The sequence below is a fragment of the Trematomus bernacchii genome, unplaced genomic scaffold (assembly GCF_902827165.1).
Source record: "Trematomus bernacchii unplaced genomic scaffold, fTreBer1.1, whole genome shotgun sequence".
Lineage (NCBI taxonomy): Eukaryota > Metazoa > Chordata > Actinopteri > Perciformes > Nototheniidae > Trematomus > Trematomus bernacchii.
In genome coordinates, this window is record NW_022987686.1 from 685,513 (window position 1) to 707,809 (window position 22,297).

General features: G+C 40.3%; 1 protein-coding gene across 1 annotated transcript; it reads right to left on the reverse strand.

The window, feature by feature from the left end:
- Positions 1-86: 86 nt before the first annotated feature.
- On the reverse strand, positions 87-20,518 carry acap1 (ArfGAP with coiled-coil, ankyrin repeat and PH domains 1). The gene is given in 24 exon segments (XM_034136853.1): positions 87-733; positions 2,044-2,105; positions 2,184-2,294; positions 3,466-3,575; positions 3,676-3,854; positions 3,985-4,041; positions 4,524-4,702; positions 6,138-6,232; positions 6,376-6,445; positions 6,522-6,681; positions 6,684-6,729; positions 6,926-7,037; positions 7,227-7,327; positions 7,432-7,483; positions 7,641-7,753; positions 7,850-7,924; positions 10,448-10,543; positions 10,660-10,704; positions 11,501-11,684; positions 12,178-12,236; positions 12,410-12,463; positions 12,886-13,005; positions 16,903-16,960; positions 19,970-20,518. Coding segments are annotated over 24 exon segments (2,298 nt in total). The 5' UTR covers positions 20,023-20,518; the 3' UTR covers positions 87-626.
- Positions 20,519-22,297: the final 1,779 nt, after the last annotated feature.

Genomic DNA, 22,297 nt, shown 5'->3' on the forward strand with positions numbered 1-22,297 from the left:
TACACAAGGGCGCCCTCTGCTGGAGAAACGTACTCATGACAGCACACAATACTACTGTAAAAGATAAACCTCCACACACTTAAATGTAATGTTTGTATTGCAGTTTATTTGATCATTGTACAAAAACTCAAGTACCTCAAGCAAAGGTGCCAACAAATATCCCAAATGTAAAAAGCTGTATACATTACAACTCCCTGGAAGACAGTTGACATGAAAATTGTACAATTGCAACAGATTTTCCAACAAACACTTTCACTTTTTCACGTAACAACTGTATAGAAATGGCAGAGGATCATAAAAAAAAGCCCTTTTAGTTAAAGAAAATAAAAGATTTACCAGATTTAATTAAGAAACCTTGGCAGAGTGATGGCGTTTCCCTCTGCTTCACATAAAGACACCTCATGCTGCTCTCATTAAGCTGCTCCAGTGTTCCCACATTGTTCTGCTCTGACGTGTCACACAAAGAATTCCCTGTTCGGAGCGTTCATCCCCTCTGAAGTCAACACCAGCTGAGCTATGACTAAACATGTGGCAGGTGGCCAGGAGAAATGTGTGTCTGCATGCCGGCGAGAACCTATGATCCATGTTTTCTGTGTGATGGAAAGCATGATCGTGTGAAATGTGGTTCAGGCAGGGTACGATTTGGGATCGGCACTGCGGCGTTTGAGCTTCTCTGGGTTGTTCGAGGCCATGTGAGAAAAGTCCCTGAATATATCCTGGTAGGTTTCATCACCTGGAACAGAAACAAGAAGAAGACATTAGCCTTAAAGCTTGACATTTAAAAGTATTGTAAGCAGTTCAATTCATCTTAAATGAATGCCTTTCTCTTGTTTAAACCATATATTTTATTCTGGATAACTCTCCAGGAGAGAAATTCAGTCTTACAGGCCCGCCAACTATTTCCTGAACACATTAAGGGTTGTAGCCCTAAAGCAAAAGCATGCATCTGAACAAATAAACACACATGCACTTTACCTCTTAGTTTGCAGTAGGTGGCACACTGCACAAGCAGTTGAGAGCAGCTGGGCATCTCAGCGGGCAGAAGAGTGCACACAACAAAGACACACATTGATAAAGCACGTAAAATACTGACCAGCAGTTTGTTTTCAAGCACACGAAAAAAAAAAGCATCACGTTTCCATTCCTTCACGAGTGGATTGATTACAGCTTACACGAGAAACAAAAAGCCACTTAAAGGACATGAAAGAATGGACTTTGCAGCTTGAGAAGGAGCCACGTGACAAAATGCAAACAAACCCGCTGTTAACCTTAAGCTTACAGTCGGAGCTGCAACTCTTATACATAACAAACTGCGTCGCTATTCACAGAATAGCAGGATAACACCGTCCTTGAGAAACCCAACAATAAATGCAGCTTACACACCTGGACTGAAGAGCCCAATTTAAATATACACAATAAAAACAGAACACTGTACATATTGTATTTAAAAGATATCTAAAATATACAGTATCAGATCAAATAGGCCTGACAGAGGTCTATACAATTTCTCTTCAAGGTGTTGTGAAGGGTTTTCAAAGTGCAGGGTGTTGTGCGTTTGTAATTCAAAGTGCGATGTGGACTCCCATCACTCTCCCAGTGTCCCTTTCTGTTTCACCAGACATTCTCCTGTATTTACTGATATATGAAATCTGGTATTGCTTCCTTTACGCTGTCGTACCCTGTGCTCTGGTTCTCGTGGTTTACAAGAACCTGATTTTATGCTTTCTAAATGAAGGCAATTTATTTTGTATCTGATGCATGTGTCCATTAATGATATGTCGTAATTTCTGTGCAGATGCTGCAGATAAAAACCACATGACACCGCAAAACCGGTGATTGTGATGCTTAATAACGTTTAGCTTACAATCAGAAACAGCTGATCAGTCCCACTGCCTGTCTCTTGGTACCCCCTCTAATCATTATGCCCCCCCAGATTCCAGCCACTTATATGGTTCTTTATCGCCTGTAGACTCTTTCTGGTGTGAGCCCGCCCACCTCCTGTCCCTCCAATTGAACCCCCAGACCCATGCCCCCCCGAGTGACCTGATTGGCCAAACGCTCCGTCCATCTCCCGCATCTCCTTGTTCATTTTGGCGATCCGCAGCCTGAAAGGGAGCAGAGCAGTTAGAAAAGCGGATCTTATATCGTCACTTGTCGTTTTGTTGTCGACTCAAAACACTCACAGAGTGACGATGTCAGCGTTGGCGGTGTCCACGGCGATAGATATGGGGTCTTTCTGTGTCTTGTCTCTGGCGTTGTAGTCTGCTCCCCGCTTCAAGAAGAGACAAACCAACCTGGGAAAGCAAAGAGAGGCAGAAAGTGTGTGAGAGTGTGTGTGACTAGCACAGTGCATTGACGCCCAAGTCGAAAAAGAATGATCTGACCGACGAAATCCTCCATTCTGTAGCCAGGACATTTCAAGAATCACTTTGAAGGTTCTTTTCCTGAATTGAAGTTCCTCTGGCTTTTTAGTTTGTGGAGCCAAAAAGGTACTTAGGACCATAAACGTTCACAACGCTGATTTTCAACGTACATTCAAAATGGAATTCTTAAATGAAAGTCTGCAATACGTCCCAGATGAGGCCAGGAGAGATTGGAGACAGACTTCCTGATAATCAGTACAGTTAGTAAAAAATGGGCTTCATGTTATCTGCCTTGGAATGAAATATTTGACATCACTATGAATAAATCAACTGCACAAAGTTATTTAATGCTTTAAGAACATGACTAACTCCTCAATAGGAGCCTCTTTTGTATTTCATTTGTATTCAACACGTTCTTTGTGCTTGGATTTAACACTTTACAACACAGGAATGTTACATGGGCAAACAGGGTGAATCTACTTAGCTTTGCTTCCGGCCCTGGGCGTTCCTGGAATTCTAAACATGTTTTCTTTGAGTATAAGTATGTATACGTAACCAGTTTATTTTTCTACACTTGCACTTCTGCATAAGGCTCTGACCTGTGTTCGCGTCTAATTATCTAAGGATAAGGTTTAGGTTTTTTCTCTGTAGGCAGAATTACATAAAAAGCACAAGCAAGTTTTTCCTTAAACTTGGTGGAAGTGTGTATTAAGTGGCCAAGGGAGGAACCCATTACATTTTGCACTGGACCAGAATCAAGGGGCGAAAACATACATTATTTGCAAGAATAGGTCTTTTTCTAATCTTTGAGTGCCCTTCTGGTTTTGTCTGCATACTTATCTTAATTTTGGCGTACGAGATCAGTCAGTGTTGTCACTCTGATGGCGTCTTTAGAAATATCTTTTAAGTTGTACTTATGATGGATCCTTGACTAAAGAATTCAGCTTTTTTCACTGTGTCACCTTTTCTTTGTCACCGTGTTGGACAGTGTGTGTGTGTGTGTGTGTGTGTGTGTGTGTGTGTGTGTGTGTGTGTGTGTGTGTGTGTGTGTGTGTGTGTGTGTGTGTGTGTGTGTGTGTGTGTGTGTGTGTGTGTGTCCTACCCAGTGTGACCCAGGATGGTGGCGTGGTGCAGCGGTCCTCTCCCGTTGCTGTCTGCCTGGTTGACGTTGGCTCCGTTCTGCAGCAGGAACTCACAGGCTGCCAGGGCATTCTGGTAAGAAAACCGGAATTGTATTTTTGTTAACCAACACACAACTTACATGTCGTCGTATCAAATGATATGCTACAGCCGAATGCAATGCCCTCCTCACCGCAGAGACGGCCTGGATCAGAGGCGTGCTGGACTCCTCGGTCACGTTGACCCAGTTGACGTTGGCTCCGTGGGCCAGAGCGTCGGCCATGACAGGGAAGTTCTGCAGAGCTGCTGATCGATACAGCAGCGCCCCGGGGTGCAGCCCGCTCAGGTCCTCCTCTTCCTCCTCCTCCACTTCTGAAGTGAGCAAAGGTTCAACTTGAATTGTTATCAGAGAGAAAGTGAGGTTTTGAAACGGTTACGTCCTCTTCCTGTAGAGGCCACATTTACAAATGTTGCATCAGTGTGCGTTCGTGTTTTATCTCACCTTTGTGTGTATTGTTCTTCGGGACAAGGTCAGTGGGGCTGGGGCTCGGGCTCAGTCCTGAGGACAGGCAGAGATAGAGGCAGGATTATTGGTTGGACACACACACACACACACAAACACACACACACACACACACACACACACACACACCACACACACACACACGAAATATTTCCTGTTGCTCACTTTTTCCGGTCACAGTAGAAATGTGATGTCAGCTTGTGACTAGGCCCCGCCCCTTAGAGAGACGCCAAGAACTCTTCTGATGCAACTTTCATCCAAACTTAAGATTTTAGATACCATGTTGGTCATTATGCACGAATATGTTCAGGTTTATTTTGACCAATAACATGTTCTCCTCCTCTCCCTCCCCCCTCACACACACACACACACACACACACACACACACACACACACACACACACACACACACACACACACACACACACACACACACACACACACACACACACACACACACACACACACACACACACACACACACACACACACACACACACACACACAACACTGTTTACCTGGGAGACGAGGCAGCGTGGCTCGGTTCGGCTTGGGTTTGAGCGCCGGCCGCTGTGTGTTCCTCTCCTGAGTGAGCGCGCGGTTCCTCCGCTGCAGGGCCGCCCTGCCGGTCTCGGGCAGCTTTTGGATGAACTTCTTTTCAACGTACTTTGACCGGATCCATGACTCCTTGTCTCCTCTAAGCGACGAAATGGAAGATTAGAAATAACAGATGATGAGAATGAATATTTCTCTCACACAAAACAAACAAAAGAAGCCGTCATGCTGGGGAGTATTTGTCAGTGTGTTTCTGGTTTGACTTGTTCTCGGTGGGACTCCGCAGCTTGCTTGTGCAGCTGTGAGACAAGAATGCTTCACACAAGTCCCTGAGGCGTTTAGTGTCTTTTAATTAAGCCATCAATTCAATTATAAAGAGCTCTATATAGGACTGAAAGTGCGTCATTTAATTACGGCACAAGCTGTCTACAGTATAATCTACAGAATAAATAAAAGTCCAGAGGAAATTCAAATAAAGAACACAAGCCCAGACAAAACAAGACTGAATGCTGCAGAAAAGCTTGCAGCCTCACAGCAAGTGTGCGCAGGACATTTTAGTCACAACGTTAATCAAGTGTGTCATGTACCTGTGGCACTTCCTGTCTGCTGCGACACAACAGAGAGGGGAAGAGGAAGTCAGAAAATAAGACTGAAAGAGTTGCAGGCTGCTGATATAACCATCCGTCACCCACAGAGACCTTTGCAGTCGGTACATTTTTAGAGCTCAGCCACGAGAAACTGATTCTCTCTACACACATCAGTCTTTCAGAGCTAATTCACACACTCACTCACTCAGGTGGTGAAACAAGTTAGTCTTTAATCAATGTTCAAATAGGCAGAATGAAACCTTCATGTAATGCCATGAATGTGACAGCAGGAGGAGATGAAGAGGGTGTTTTCTCTTCATTTCTTCAGAGTGATTTTGCAACTATACCAACAGTCATGTTTGGTCCAAAGCTCAGGCAAATAAAAAAAATTGCCCAAATCAGTTGCGAAATAAAACACATTTATACATGATTACATTAAATGTGTAAACTTCTATAAGTACGTAACTAGTATGGCTTTATTGTGGTGTGGCCTCATAATTTGTTTTGCAATGTGATCACTATGTGTACTGACATCTTATTTCATTTGAGCATGACTACCTGCTACTACTATTCACACCAAATATGGCAAGACATTGAGTAGGTCATGCCTTCCCACTGCATAGTATATCGATTTTTTCAGAACAGGAGAAATTCCCACAGATACATTAGAACATTTCTGTCATTCTCATCTGCACCACATCGCAGTGCATTCAGTAATCACTTCATGCTTATTGGGTTTGTTGGAGGCAGTACATACGTTCCAACTCTATGCTTTAGGCCTAGTTTCTAAAGTAGACTTTCTGCTGAAAACATGGCGTTTAAAGTCCAATCCCAAGAGACCCCCCCCCGATGACATCACAGGGGTCATTGTCCTCCGGAGCCAAATAAGACATTACACAACAGTTTTCACAGACTGGGGTAGTACTTTCTATACGGATTAAGCTATATGTGAAATCATTCAAATGTCACAAAATGTCTGTTAGTTTGTACCTGGGACTGGTGGGGTGGGGCTTCTTGATGGTGATCTCATCAATGCGGGCCTCGTAGATCCTGTTGATTACCAAGTTTCCTAATTCACACATCAGCTAAAAGGAAGGAAAGAAATTAGGAGAGTTTAGTTACAGTAAACAATTACACAAGTCATTGCATAATCATTATACACAGTGGAACGTCTTGTTAACACAGGACATGCGATAATGAGGCTGTTGCAGTTAACAGGTTCAATTACCTTAATAAGCTCCGGCTCCCAGGAGTCCAGTGTGAGGGAGCGCACTTTGGAAAAATGGACTCCCAGGCTCCTGTTGGAGGACGAAAGCATTACAGATAATGTTTCAAGCCAAGTGTGTGTGTGTAAGTGTGAGTGTGTGTGTGTACCTGTGTATTCCTGAGCAGACGATGCAGAGCGTGATGCCCAGGTTGATGGAGGCCCAATCGGGACCGGGCTCTCCGCAGTCGCAGCACTGCTTGTTCCCCACGATCGCCTGGACCTCCTCCAGCGCCTTGCACACCTTACTCTCCTGTTCCCCCCCCGCCCCCCCCCTCCTATCAAATTGCTGGCTGACACTGAGCTGCAGCGCTGTCTCTGGTAAACACACGCACACAAAGAAATACACACAAAAAGAGGAATGAGGAGACGGACACGTGCACACAACTTCCTCCGTATTTGCAGAATAAACTCCCACTGAAAATGTAGACGTAGAAGATGATGTGTGTGTATTATTGGTGTGTGTGTGTGTGTGTGTGTGTGTGTGTGTGTGTGTGTGTGTGTGTGTTCTCACTGGGCTATGTGTGTCCTCTCTGTGCTCCTGAAAGGCCGATGCGATGCTGTTTTGAACGGCACTGATCCACGCCTGCTGCTGCCTTTCTGAGTCTGCCTGCAACATACAACTCCTACACACACACACACACACACACACACACATAAATGAGAAATACAAGTGTACAAATTCTCACAAACACCTCCTACCTCCCTCTTCTGCTTGACGCTGTAATCCAAGCACTTAACACTGATGAACATTCATCGCCCTCCCTTAAATACACGTTGCACAAGCATGCTCGCCCACACACACACACACTCACTTGGACGGGGAGACCACTTCAAACAGAAACCGCCTCTCGTTGTCTGCACTAGGCTTGACCGTGCAGAGACGCAAGTCCTCCACCACAACTGTAGGTTGTTCCTGAGAGAGAGCGGGTAATAATACGGAGTCAGAACGAGCATGTTGTTACGCACATTTTGTTCTATGTTTGGCAACTTTAAAAAAATAGAGACACAGATATATACCTTGAATTTCTTCTGATACACCAGCTGATTTTTCTGAATAGAAAACCAACGCCTGGAGTGGAGAGGGAAAACAAAAAGGTCAAGGATGAAGCCTTCAGAACGAAAAAACTGTAAACACTTAACACAGTTGACATTTGAGTACTATTCAAGGAAGGAGACAAACACAAAGCAGATGTTCAGTGGAAGAGGTTGTGAGGGTGAACTTGTACCTGCTCCAGGTCTTGAAGGCGTTGCTGGCTCTTTTATAGAGGTATCCCTCCATGGCGATCCCATTTGGTGCGTCAGGTTTAAAATCCATGATGGAGTCATCATAGGACACATCCTGGAAATATTGAAACAAAACAAGTCAATACATTTTTTTGTGGTTTAAACATTAGGATTACAAAAGACATTTATATCTGTAAAAGTGTTTTGTTACCTTCTTCTTGATTGCTGCGTGTCTTTGCTCCATGTCCCTCTTCTCCCGGGCTGAGTTGAGGACAAACTGAGTGTGCTGATAAACAGAAACCGACACACAGAGGTCATTCTCCAGACACAAATATGGATCTTTATATATAATGAATCCACTTATAATAACGCAGCATCAAGAGTTTTGAAAAGCTTGAATATTTATAATATATTTGTAGTTTTACTCAAAGTGAAACAGGCAGTGAGTAGGTACTTTGATCAGCAAGCTAATAATCAACATTAGGGCTTAAAACCAAGTCCAACATTTAGCTATTCTACAAATCAACAACACATATTTAACTGAATATGATATATATAGAAACAATTTGCATTTAAATACATTCGGTAAGGAAAAAAATAACCCATAAAATAGGAAATTTCAACAACAAAAAGACATGTTTTACAAACATGTCAAGTGTTCTGAAAACATGTGTAGGTATAATTGCATGGACTCCAATATACGGACACATGTTTCTCCTTTTTTGTATTCATCCCATTTATTCACTGTACTAAAAAGGACAACTTTCCCCTTTTTCCTTTCCTTTCCTCTCTGACATGACACGAAGTCAGAAATGCAAGTTCAGAATAGGTTATCACTCCTGAAGTCTTTGCTCACAGAAACAGGAAGTAGGAAGTGTTGTACCTCTTCCTACATCCTGTGTCAAACTGAAGGATAACACTTGTGGAATCTGTTCAGGGTGTTATTCCTAATGTCCCTCTCTCATCTGATAATTCTCGCTGCTATCGTCTCCTGATGAAACAGGAAGAGCCTTTGTGCGGTTTGATCTGCCAGTAACGCTGACAAATCATTTCCTGTTTTAAAAACCTCTTTATTACGCTAAAACACTCAGGATTAAAACACAATAATCCTGCTGATGTTCAAGGCTGCAAAACGGTTTGTCTTTTTGTTACAGGACAGTCAAACAGCAGGAACTTAAACACACACACACCACACACACACAGCCATGTGAAATATTTCCTGTTGCTCACTTTTTCCGGTCACAGTAGAAATGTGATGTCAGCTTGTGACTAGGCCCCGCCCCTTAGAGAGACGCCAAGAACTCTTCTGATGCAACTTTCATCCAAATTTAAGATTTTAGATACCATGTTGGTCATTATGCACGAAGATGTTCAGGTTTATTTTGACCAATAACATGTTCTCCTCCTCTCCCTCCCCCCCCACACACACACACACACACACACACACACACACACACACACACACACACACACACACACACACACACACACACACACACACACACACACACACACACACACACACACACACACACACACACACACACACACACACACCACACACACACACACACACACACACACACACACACACACACACACACACACACACACACACACACAAACACACACACACACACACACACACACACACACACACACACACACACACACACACACACACACACACACACACACACACACCACACACACACACACACACACACACACAACCTTCCCTCATCCAGCACCAGTCACTTTTCTACCCATCTCCGCTGCTACTGCACTGAAACTGTACTTTGAACATAATTTTCTCTAATGCACTAAAGAATACTTGCATTAATGTCAATTCATGTTCTGTGGATTGTGTTTTTTTAAATATATTATTAACTAGTACTTATTACTACTATTACTTAGTTGTATACCCCGTTTATCTAGGCCCTTTTTGTATCTTGTTTTATGTATATATGTCACACTGTGGGACTGCGAGAAACGGTATTTCAAGATTTCTGTATGTATAACACATGTAGACATTTTGACAATAAAGCTGACTTTGACTTTTGACTTGAAAGCTGCATTGCTTATATCAGCATGTGGTTATCTTCTCCTTAAAAGGCATGACTGTTTCATTTGTTTATTTTTTTCTTCAATATAAAAGAGGCAATATTTAAAAGAGAAAACTCCCAAGAAAAATGTTGTGGGAAATTCAAATATTTCATTATTTACCTTCCACTTAAAAATCGCATTTATTTTTAAATAAGAAGAATTGTTAGAAAAAGGCTCAAATACATTTACATTTTAAAATCTAAAATGTCATGTGCAACAGAATCAAGACTAGGTTAAATGATGAGTTAGTCATGCCCTCCATCAAACATGTGTAGGGGCATTGAGTATATAATTAGAGCTAGGATTCAATTAGCCTAGCTTAGCATAACGACTTGAAGCAGGGTCCAACAGCTATGTCCACAGTTCAACAATAAGCTTGAAAATTGAATTATTACTAATAGGTATATCTTAATCTTTAAAATGGTAGGCCAAGGTATGTAGTTCCCCCCGCTGCTAAGCTAAGCTAAGCTAATCATCTATAGGCGAAAGCCCTGCTGCAAACACCTGCAGGCGATACACTGACCCCTCCATAACCGCATGCTCAAAATGTTCCTTTTCTTAGACTCTTAGTAAGCACTTTGCTTCCATTTCCTGCCCAGCTGTTATTTATTTAGAAAATGCGATATTGGCAGATAACATGATTGCTTAAAGATAAAACGGAAACAGAGGAAATTAAAACAATCTGGTTTTAAGAAGCAATTACCTCTTCATTGAGTTTTCGTCTATACTCGTCCATTTCTGAGAGAGACTGGTGGCCGTGTTGGAAGAGCTGAGCCTGGGCCTCCATCAGTGACAACATCTGACAGGAAGCATGACAGTATTTACAAAACCCTCACATACATTTAAAACATTTACAGACCATGTATTTATGCAAGCAACAAAATGAACTGCATATATAGATCAACGTGAACTCACTGCCATCAGGATGTCTGTCTTCTTCTTGGCCTCAATGACGTTAATCTGAAACAAAAGAAGCAGTGGTTTGAGACCGTGTTCGTCCTTCCAAAAACAGAAAAACTGAAACAGCCAGTTAAACTTCTGGGAGCCGCAACCACAAGTCTGGAGAGAAGCCCCGAGGCAAACCTGTTATCATTCAAAACAGCAAAGCACAACTATAATTAGCCCGCTGTTGTGTGTCTTATCCAGGCTGTTTTTGGTACCTGAATGCCTGGTTATGAGGCTGGGTTTCTCCTTTAACCAGTTTTGGTTTCATAAAATCTTATCATATTAAAATTCCCGCTATATATCATATTGTTTTTATGCCAGCAAATGTACACGGATATTTGTAGTACGATTATTTCAGTAGGTCATTTGATTTGCATGCAGGCATTACTTAGTACAAAGGACACCTGCATACACTGATGTCACAACAGAGAAAGCAGTAGCTAAGGACAGAAAAGTAATAAAATATACAGAATTAATAAAAAAGAAAATATTGAAAATACAAGCACTTCAAGCCAAAAATAAAAGATATGCAAAGGATAATATCAGGTGTAATGCCAAATATATAATAGAGCTTAATAAAGTGCCATTCCTGGTAACATGAAGAGTCTGGTTGAGTATTCTACCACTTTTCTTTTGATAACCTAGGCTACTTTCAAGATTCATATTAATAATAGAAAAGTCTGTGGTAGTATTACTTTTCCTTTTAGTACTTAGTCCACCAATCGTCTAAGGTTAATCTCTTTTTTTCCAGTAGCCCAACAAAGTAAAGAAGTATTTGAGTATTTTCACTCCATCCAGCATTCGTTCTCACCTCCAGGACGTAATCCAGGGCCTCCGACCTGAAGGTCCTGCGTGCGTTCAGCAGAGCGTTGCTGGCCTCCTCCACTTCATGAGGTTTCCCTCGAAGGGCCTGAGCGTTCCTCACCAGCGCCCCCTCCAGGCATTCACTGCTGCGCTCAAACTCCTTGCGTACATCCTTAAACCGACGAACATCCCTGGGAGGAAGGATGGTAAGGAAAGAGAAAAATGCAATCTTTATTATATTGGCCAAGGAGGTTATGCATTCGGTTTCTCTATTTCTTTGTTGTGTAAAAACCAGTGGTCGATTTTATTTAAACTTGGTAAAAGGATGTTAATGGCCCAACAAAGAACCCATTAAATGTTCAGAGTGGATCCAAATAACGGAGTGGATAGGGTCGATGATCTCCAAATGCCCAATTCAGTTTTGTGGGGGATGTTAAATGGTTATATGAAAAATGTGAGCCCAAAGGATCAAAGCACATCACTGGCTATGAGACATTGTTTCTCTCATCTATTCTACCATATCATTACCTGTAATAAGCGCAAGACAAAGTACAAGAAAAGGTCTGATGAAGGATCATAATCCCCAAATTGTATTCAATGTGTGTGCTAATGGTTAGCAGACATGAGGTGGAGTGACTCAGCCTGAAAAAGTGCATCTAGATGAAGAATAAAAAGGTCTCTCACTCTTTCACAAAGTTCTGCAGCTTCGTCTTGACCGTCTTCTGTGTGGTTTCAATCGCTTCCTAATAAGGGAAAAGGAGACAGAGACAAATGTATCGCAGATAACTGGTAAATGTCAAATGTGTTCAACAGTGAGCTGAAGCCTTGTTTGACCACAAACTGCTGCGGATAAGAAATGGAGATGGTGGTGTTCAAAGGCTGAGAGAATCAGACAGAAAGACACAGACAGACTCACCCCCTGGGCGTCCAAGATGATAGACAGCTTTTTGGAAAATTTGTCCAAACACTCCTGTGGGACAGACATCGTAGATTAAACTCTCTTCAATGTTTTACAGCATTGTCATTGCATTATATCTCTGTTAAGTAGGATGGTGCAGATTGTGATTACGGTTCCAATTTAGTCTATCTAGCCTCATTCAAACCCATGTTGTGCCAAAAACGTTACCTATAGAGAAAATCTGTTGAAGAAATTAAACAAAGTAGTATATCCCAGATTGTATTAAAACGTATAATAGTATAATCATTACTGCAATAGTCAATAGTTACTAATGTGTGCTTTTCTTCTCTTTAGTATTGCTTGCATTTTTTCCCTTCTATGCCACTTTTGCAGTAACACTGTAAATGTCTGTGGGACTAATAAAGGAATTCTGATTATAATTAAACTAACGCTTTTTCAAGTAAATGTGACATGACATGTGTGGTTTTTTTCACCTCCATGGTCTTTTCCCCGGAGCATTGGTGTCCCAGCTCCCGCAGGCCGTTGACGAAGCTCTTGCTGGTCTGGCAGTAGACTCTGCCGGCCTCCAGCATGGCATGGCATTGTTTCACAAGCTGGATGACACAAACATGCAACGCCACAGTCAATTTCATCCTGAATAAGCAAACTAGAACGGTCCAATTAGGGTCACTAATGGTTGGTCATAATCAAGAGGAATAATTAAACATTATGGGTTATTCCAGGGGTCCACACATTAAAGCAATGAAACAGCCAGAGTTAGAGGGTTATTGTTGTAGAGTGTAATTACTGTGCATGGTAAATATTACCCCTAGCTTTTGTTAAATGCTGTCTGGAGTTCATTGAACTGCATTACAGCTTGAATGTAAAGGATTTTTGGTTTGAATACTGCTTTTTAATTTATATGATACATCTGGTAACAATATATAACTCATTAACTTTACATACATTTGATTTTGAACAGAAACATTTAAATGTATGTTACATCCAGGTTCAAAGACAACATTTGTACGGGAGAATAGAGCTGTATTTAGTTGAAGTCAAACAAGCTGTTAACATGATACTGACACATCATTTCATTTTAGGGTTGTTTTGGCTAACGTTGAAGCTAAGACCCCATTTACACGGGAGCGCAAACGGACCGAATTCGTTATCAAAAAAGTCTTCCGTTCACACGCATTCGGCTCATTTAACGTATCCGTTCACACGAGACCATTGGAAACGCTGTAGTACATATGCCGGGCCTGTAAGTGGCGCTGTACTTCCGCACGAGACCGCTCGTAAGCGCTGGACACGCTGTAGTACATATGTAAGTGGCGCTGTACTTCTGCCACAAAATACACCAAAAGCAGCGAAGAAGACCCCCGAGCATGGTTGCCATGGCTACCCTTCTGTTTATGCCCCGCGGTAGATTTAGCAACATGTAGTTCATGTAATTCTCCATGTCCACTTGTTGCTGATGGTTGTGGTAGAGGAGCTGTAGATTTTGCACTAACATCTGTAGCATGGTCAGTAGCAGTAGCACTAGCACTAGCAGTAGCACTAGCAGTAGCAGTAGCACTAGCAGTAGCTACTGACCATGCTACAGCAGTGAGCAGCAGAGGTGGGGCTATGGCTTCATCGTTATCAGGAAATGATCGTATAGGGCGTACACACTGAGCCCCCAGAGCGTTCCGTTTGCAGATCTATCCACCTTGGGACCCGTTATCGTTTGCGGGGTCCGTTTCCGTGGTTCCTTTACGGCCTCGTGTGAACGAACGGGCTATACGCGAGAGAAAAGTAGCAGATACAACCTGTTTCGTTCTTGTGTAAACATCGCCTAAGAGTGGCCTGTTTACATAGCCAACACACAAAAAGAAACATTAGCATTAATTTAATTCATGTTTCTGGCCACCTAATAAGACTGATAAAACCTGAAAGTCCAATATTCACTTATGTTTTAACTCTGTTACGGTATTTACCAATTTCTAAGTGAATTTGCCGGCTCTTTAGCTAGCTTGTTGTAGCTGAGTTTGAATAGTGTACAAAAATAGTAACACTGTGGTATATAAAGTCAAAAACAAACTGAAAGTAAACCTTGCCTTGCCTTGCCAATATACTGTATATAAAAACCAAGCCAAATATGTGAAACTGAATTTAAAGCAGAAGAAAAGGTTTAAAAGGTTAAATACACACCAAACCGCAGCCTTTTAAATGTTAAGCCCATTAAGAGCCATGATCCACCCAAACAGGTGTTTCCACTTATTGTGTTGATTATACATACCTCTTCTCAGAACTGTGGTAACGTGACACAGACTGCACTTTAGGAACGATTATGTAATAGTTATTAGAGGAAATAACTAATTATGTATGTTGTAAATTAAAACGTGTAATAAAAGGAAGTAAAAAAAATACCATACTCAATTCAGAACATGGTGGTTTTTGAAGCTTCAGGCTCGAGCATGACAGAAAGCCTAGCTTATGCTGGCTAATGTTAGCAAGTTTCAGATAGATGTTGCTGTTAACCTGACATTTCTAAATGACACTGCGGATTCATTTCTTCTTGTGCTGCCTGTATTACGCTACATTTTAGCATTAACTGTTATCTTGTAAATGCCATTTGTGGCAACAGAGTACATTCTTCAGCAAAAGTTACATTACAGTTGAATGCTCCTTTTATTTGACCTCTCTCTCCTCTTCAGTTAGCTTAGCTGTGCCTATTAGCAACGTAATTTCCCTTCTAATTTGTATTTCTACATTGAGTTTGATGACCTTGTTAATCCCAGCACAGGGTGTGAATATGAATGAGCTTTTAATATACTAACGTTTATTTTAGCTTATCCAACATTTACCCACTGCTTATATCCGATAAGCCACAGTGTGTCAATAGGTCCGTTTCCACTGAAGACATTTTGACATGTAGGCTACTTCACATGAATATTTCCATGTTATGCTACTTTATTCTTCTACAGTTACTTTGCATATTAAAATGTTGCATTCAGAACATGTGTTCAGTTTGTTGAATATGGGATAGATTAAACAACCCTATAGACGGTTTTCTTTTCTACTTTGACTACAACATCAACATGGTACTTTTGAAGGAGATTTACTTCTAATACTTCTAGTAATATCTTTACTGACCTCTTACTCCACCATGGTCTAAAGTTTCTAAATATAAGATTGCGGTAACTTCTCTCTGAAGTGTCATTCACACCTCTAATTCAATATCTGGCAATAAGCTGACATTTATCCTACAGTCTGTTTCTCTGTCTGCAATCGGGCATGTAACGGCATGATAACATGTACTGTAGCATGGTAGAAGCATAGAAAAATAAATAAATAATAAGTTAGGGCTGTGCAATTAATCGTATTTTAATCGCAATTACGATTTTGACCTGCCACAATTACGAAAACAACATAATCGAAAAAAACAATTATTTTGCTTTGCTAGGTTGTGACAGTGCAACATATTTGATCTAATTTAATTTTGGTCTCATTTATTTGTATTTATATATGTTTAGTAGCTTGGGGAAGTGCGCTCCAAAATATTTGTTGATCTTGTTTATTGGTATTTATTATTTTGATATTATTTATTTAAATGTATCATTTATTTTTGTATTGGTTTTTCAGTTGAATTATACGTTCAGGGTAATCAACAGTTAAAAAGATACTGTTCAAATTATTATTTGTATTTGTTTTAAAGTTCAATAAATTGATTTTTTCAAAGTCAATGAATAATCGTATTTAATAATCGTGATATCAATTATTGACCCAAATAATCGTGATTATGATTTTTGCCATAATCGCACAGCCCTATAACAAGTTATACTTTATTTTCAATTTGAATTGAATGAACTAACATTTTAAAATATCTCTTTCTGTCTTTCTTTGCCAATAAGGTCAGAGTTCAGCAACAGAGCAACAACACTGGATATGGGAAGGACTCTGTTATTTCTGCTCAAGGACACTTGTACAGATAAAGGCTGCCTGAAGGGTTTGAACCTATATACAGTCTATGGTTTGAACCCAGTTAGTCCCGTTTTGTAACCACTGCATCTCCGTGCTGACAACATAAATAATTCCCTTGTATAACACATTGCAGGGATAGTTCATCGAACAAAAAGGGAAATTTAAGGCTTTACATCCCATGCTTTCTTTTTCTTTTGATAAAGGAACAGAAACGCAACACGTGACCCATTTGTCAGAAGAATAGATCTGAAACTGTATCATGTATTCACACAAACACATAATGGGGAATATGTTATCACATAGAAGCAGAACAAACAGTAGCTCTCACTGTTTTGGGACAATGATAGGGAAGCATCTCCTGCAGCTACTTCCTGCTCACTGTCAGGTGAAAAATACCTCAACAACCACCGCCCACCTCTCACTTCACTACCTGTACACACGGAGCAGCATGTAACTGATACCTTTGTGTGTGAAGTACTGGAAACCTTTTCAGACAGTGACTCAGTATGATATTATAATGGGGTGTGTAGGTGTATGTATCTCACCTTTTCTAATCGTGTCTCGAGTTCACTCACATCGGTTTGGACCATTTCAATTTCAGCTCTGAAACAGACAAATACAAAAAGTTACAGTCTTGAGGTCAAAGGTCGCGAAAGAGTAGAGAGGGATCAATGCCAAACATTTTGCAATTTTACAAAAGCTAAAGTCAAGTGCAAGGTGAGACTAATACTAAAATGATCAGCTAATTAATTGATTAGACATGGACAGATATGAATTTAAAACAATTATAATAATCTGTTAATTGATTAGTGTACGTTCATTTTAACCACTTTATTTAATTTTAAGCTAAATTACAAATTAGACATATCATAAGGATACTTCACAAACAGTATGTTCAAAAATCTATTACTTTAAAAAAATGTTTATCACACATTCTCTAAGGATAACCTTGTTACAACTTAAAAAATATATATATACTCAACAGATGAATCAATGATGAAGATAATAATGATTGTACTCTCGTATGCATCTAAAAGTATAAAAGAATGGGGCTTTATGAAAATGATAAACGTCTGAAAAGAGTTCAAATGTCATGAATTCACTCAAATTCAAACGCCTTTTCACACTTTTGTTCTTTAAATGATTGCATAATTGTTTTTTTATGGTTTAACATAATGCCTGTACCTCAATTTTAAATTGTACATTTCTATCTTCTCATATATAATGTATTTTTTCAAAAATGATACATTATTTGACTCTCATATCCCTCAAAGCTTCAAGTAATAAACCCATTGAACCCTGAAGATTGAGTTGTTTTATTCCCCCAAGAGCTTTCCAAACTGTAATGTCTCATGAGATGGAAAATTCATGTGCATCTTTTTATACTCCCGTCATCGGAATTTAGCGTGACATTATTGGTGTTTATGGAAACCTGAGGTCTCGGGCAGCACTTGTCTGTGGATTTGAACAGGGCTTAAATGGAGACCCAGCCCTCTTGCAAGTATTTAGACTTCAGAGACAAATATCCAGCATGCTTTTTGCTCAATAATGGATTTATACAGTTAGCACAAAAGCTTCCCAGAAGTCATGTGCAGGGCTAGTTTGAAGTTTGTTGGTGCAACAGTCATCTGCCTCTCGTCTCTTCTCTTACTAACAGCTCAAACATGTGGTTTCCGCTGCCTTCCACCAACAGTACAGAGAAACAGAGAGACAGACAGTGAGAGACAGATGAAGAACAAAAAGAGGCGAGACTGAGTGGAGAGAGGAGGGCCTGAAGACACAGTAACTGTTTGTGTTTTCTGTGTTTGTTAGTGCGGGGATGTTTGATTCAACATCTGAGGTCATGTCCTCTTGAAATACGACCAAATGACAAGTCAGCTAAGGAGAGAGGGAAGGAGGAAGATGTAAGATCTCTCCATTGAAGAGGCACATTCTGTTCACATTGCTCTGAGCAAGTGTCACAGCAAATGAAGAAAGCGCTAAAGCGAAGTTTCCGTCGTGGTTCTCCCCACACTTCCTGTCTCCCCTGTTGATCACCTCGGCACATCTCGCCTCACTTCCTGTTGCCCTCCCACCTCGCCGTTTCCTAGCAACAGGAGGCAGCACATTTGAGTCCTGAGCTGTCAGTGCATATTTTTTCTGTCTTCCTTCACATTTTCTGCTTATCTGTAGGATTGACTGTGTTTGCATGCAAGATCACTTTTTCCTTCCCTTTCCCCCCTCGCTGCTTCTTCTGCTCTCGCCCTGACACGAGACCTCACTGTTGCAGCTGGCAAAAGTCAAACTTTCCACCACTGTGCAAGACAAGCTGAATAAGGCCAACAGAGAAAGAGAGGCCGAGGCTTTGGGACGGGAACATGCCAAATCAGCTGGAAGAGAAGACAGCAGCTACTGTGACTCAGGCAGGATGCCAACAGCCATCAGGGCACACCCAAAATCTGCCAAACTCTCTCTAGAGCCGCTTGCAAAACCAATTTAGAGACACTTCCCTTTTGATTACACCAGATGTTGACTGTGTGTTGAAAGAAGATTGATTGAAGAATCTAGCTGGCATGCAGCAGATCAATATTGACAGCATTTAGGAACACTAGAGGCTTTTAATTACATGGTGAAGGCTTGAAGTAAGTCAAGTCAAGTGATATTAAAACTAGGGCTGCTCGATTATGGCAAAAATCATAATCTCGATTATTTGGGTCAATAATTGATATCACGATTATTAAAAACGATTATCCATTTACTTTGAAAACATCCATTTATTGAAAAAATAAATTTGAACAGTATGTTTTTAACAGTTGATCACCCTGAACTTTAAGTATAATTCAACTGAAAAACCAATAAAATAAAAATAAATAAATAAATAAAAAATCGTTTTATTTCGATTATGTTGTTTTCATAATCGTTGCAAGCCAAAATCGTAATTGCGATTAAAATACGATTAATTGAGCAGCCCTAATTAAAACCCATCTGTATGAGTGAGATGTTGAGTGACAATAGGTTTAGGCTTCCGGTGTGTCAATGACACATCAAAATGCAACACAGAGCAGACCTCAGATCAGGGTTTTTTTTAGCCCTGAAGGCCTGCATTTAGCTTCTCATTCCCCCTTATTGACCCCTAAGGTCAAACACTAGTTATAACACTAAAGCCATGTTCTAACACTTGCTATGATAGAACATGGCTTGACCTAAGACCCAAAGATGCTGCTGACCAACACAATTGACTTTTAAGGGAACATTTAATGCCTTAAAAGTCATTTTTGGATACTTACGCGCCATTTAAACAAGGCTATTGCATGAAAAACCTTCCGAAAAAGGAATATAATTGGAAGTATGTTGATTTTGAATCAGGATAATGAGGGTTTGGGGCTGCTGACTGTCAAAGTTGACTTCTTAGGTAACCATTTAATACATTAAAAGTCATTTTGAGGCTTCTGCATAAAGACCATCCAAAAAATGAATACAATGTTGAGTCTGTATCAGAAGAGTGAGGTGTACGCTTCTTTTTTGCATCATTTTAAACTCCAGAAGGTGATTTGACACACTTTCTGATGTGTTGTTGCTTCATTTTGATTGGCTACTTCACTTTTAGCACTAAAGCACAGGTGAAACTCTTACCTGAAGCGGGGGGAGTCTTTCAAACACTCCTCAAAGTCCAGTTTGACTGTCATCCCTGCGTTTATAGTCGCAGATCACACTTTTCTGTATGTCTTTGAATCCTCAGGAAGTTGACAGCAGCCTGGCACAGAACACACTGAATCCTCTTCGCTTTTTTAAGGCTCCTCACCGGCACTTTTTACTCATTCTTCTCCTTCTCGGAGCGTTTTCTTTCAAAAGTATAATTTGTATTCCTTCCGCAGCTCGTCCTGTTTTTGCTTTTTCTCTTCTGAAGGGACACCGTGTGCCTCGCGCATCCGAGGAGCCACAACACCACTTGTGAATGAACGCAGCTCATATATGATCATATAATTATATCTTGGGAAATAGAAAGTAAGTTAGTCCTCGTTTCCGCTAGAGAGGATGCTGCACAAAGTTCCCTCTGCAAGGAAGTATCCTTATTGATCGATAAGGGGGTATATTCCCAAATAAATAAGATTAAATCAGATGGAAACCGGTTGATGTTTCTCCTTCCAGAGACTGGAGTACTCAATCTCTCTCTCTCTCTCTCTCTCTCTCTCTCTCTCTCCTGACACACACACACACATACACGAGGTCCAACCCCCTCACACACACACTATTTCCGGGTTTCTTACTCATGGCAAATTGTGGTAGGAAATTCTCTAAATTAAAGGTTACACTAAAAGGTCTCTAATATAACTTTGAGTCTAAATCTACTTGGTGAATCATATTGAAAAATGGAGTGTAATTATGTACTTTTCTCTGATAATGATATCATTCTACAGTAGGCACATGTGGATTATATTTGGTTTCTGTTTTGCTGCTTGTTTATTCTGCTTTTCAGCTTCAGTGAAGTGTAAAACACATGCAGAGACTGGGTGTGTATCGGTGTGTATTCATGTCTGGCAACCTTCTTGGTTTCTTTTTTTGAGAGGTGAAAAAGGAAGTAAAGCCTTCTGAAAATGTATCTATTTATCTACTATCTATAAAAGTGGAAGCTTATCCTGTGAAGATAAGGGAAATAAATAATGCAACATATGAAAGAAACACACTATGGTGAGTGGTGTCAAACAAGCATAAGTGAAAACTATAATTTACTTAATAAAAATGATGAAATAATGAATAAAAAACATGATACAGTAACATAATCATTTAAATACTAAGCAGATAAATATAACTGTATACATAAAAGTCAAAGGTAAGGCTTAAATTAGTCAACAATGTGGTATAATAACTTTAAAAAAATGAGAATCTAAGTTAAAAAAATCAAGTATATTTCCAAATACTAATTAAAAATATGAAATGATTTATAAAAGTAACTAAATTAATACAGACTAATATGGGACAGTAAGTACAAATGTGTATTATTATGTAATAATTCAGAAATAAACAATGAGATTTTCAGAAAAAATAAACAAAGTTAACTCAAAATGATGAGATATTGAAAAAGTGTTTTTATTCATTTGATGGCCGACAGAGGCTTCCATAATCTCACAAAAAGCCAAACAACCACTTACAACGTGTTGGGCAACATTAAACAAGCAATCTGCATGTTGCCATCACCACCACAGCCTGTAGTCAGACACCATGCAGCCTGTGGTTCAATGCTGAGCAGGGAAGTGTACTTACAGAGGATGAACAGCATTGTTTGTATGTTCTGCTTAGTTTTGTGTTGAAATGCAAACACATAATTTAAATCTGTATATCTGTTTCCATCCACCTCATGTTGTATGTGGCTCCCCCTGCTGATCATCCACAGCCACTGCAGTTCACATAAAAACACTGTGACTGATTTCTTCCTTTACTTTGTTTCATGTTGCAAAGGATCTTATCTTGTTTTCTCTGTGAGGCAATCTTTAAAAAAATCACATTTCCTTGACGCATTCACTCACCACTGAACTGATGGGACTGTCTCTGCCTGTGTGATTTTAAATATAACTCCATAGACGTCACATAAAGGGCGTAGTTAGATATGTTGCTTAGTTGCTTCATCAAAATAAATAGTCCGGAGATGTTCTCTCACGTCACGACAAAGAAATTTGGAAAAACCTGTATTTAAAATGATGGCATTACCCCTTGGGAATACAGCCAAGAAGAACAGGTTTAAAAAGAAACTGACACCCAGAAACTGTTCAAACATGTAGCCTACAAAACATAATCTTAGTTTACTTTAATAATGCATCACATTTTTTTATTAGAGCGCTTTTGCAGGTGCTCAAAGCGCTTTACAATTACACATTACACATAATTAGACATGTAAGAGTCATTACTGTGGACATTACCCACAGGAGCAAATTCGGGTAAAGTGTCTTGCCCAAGGACACAACT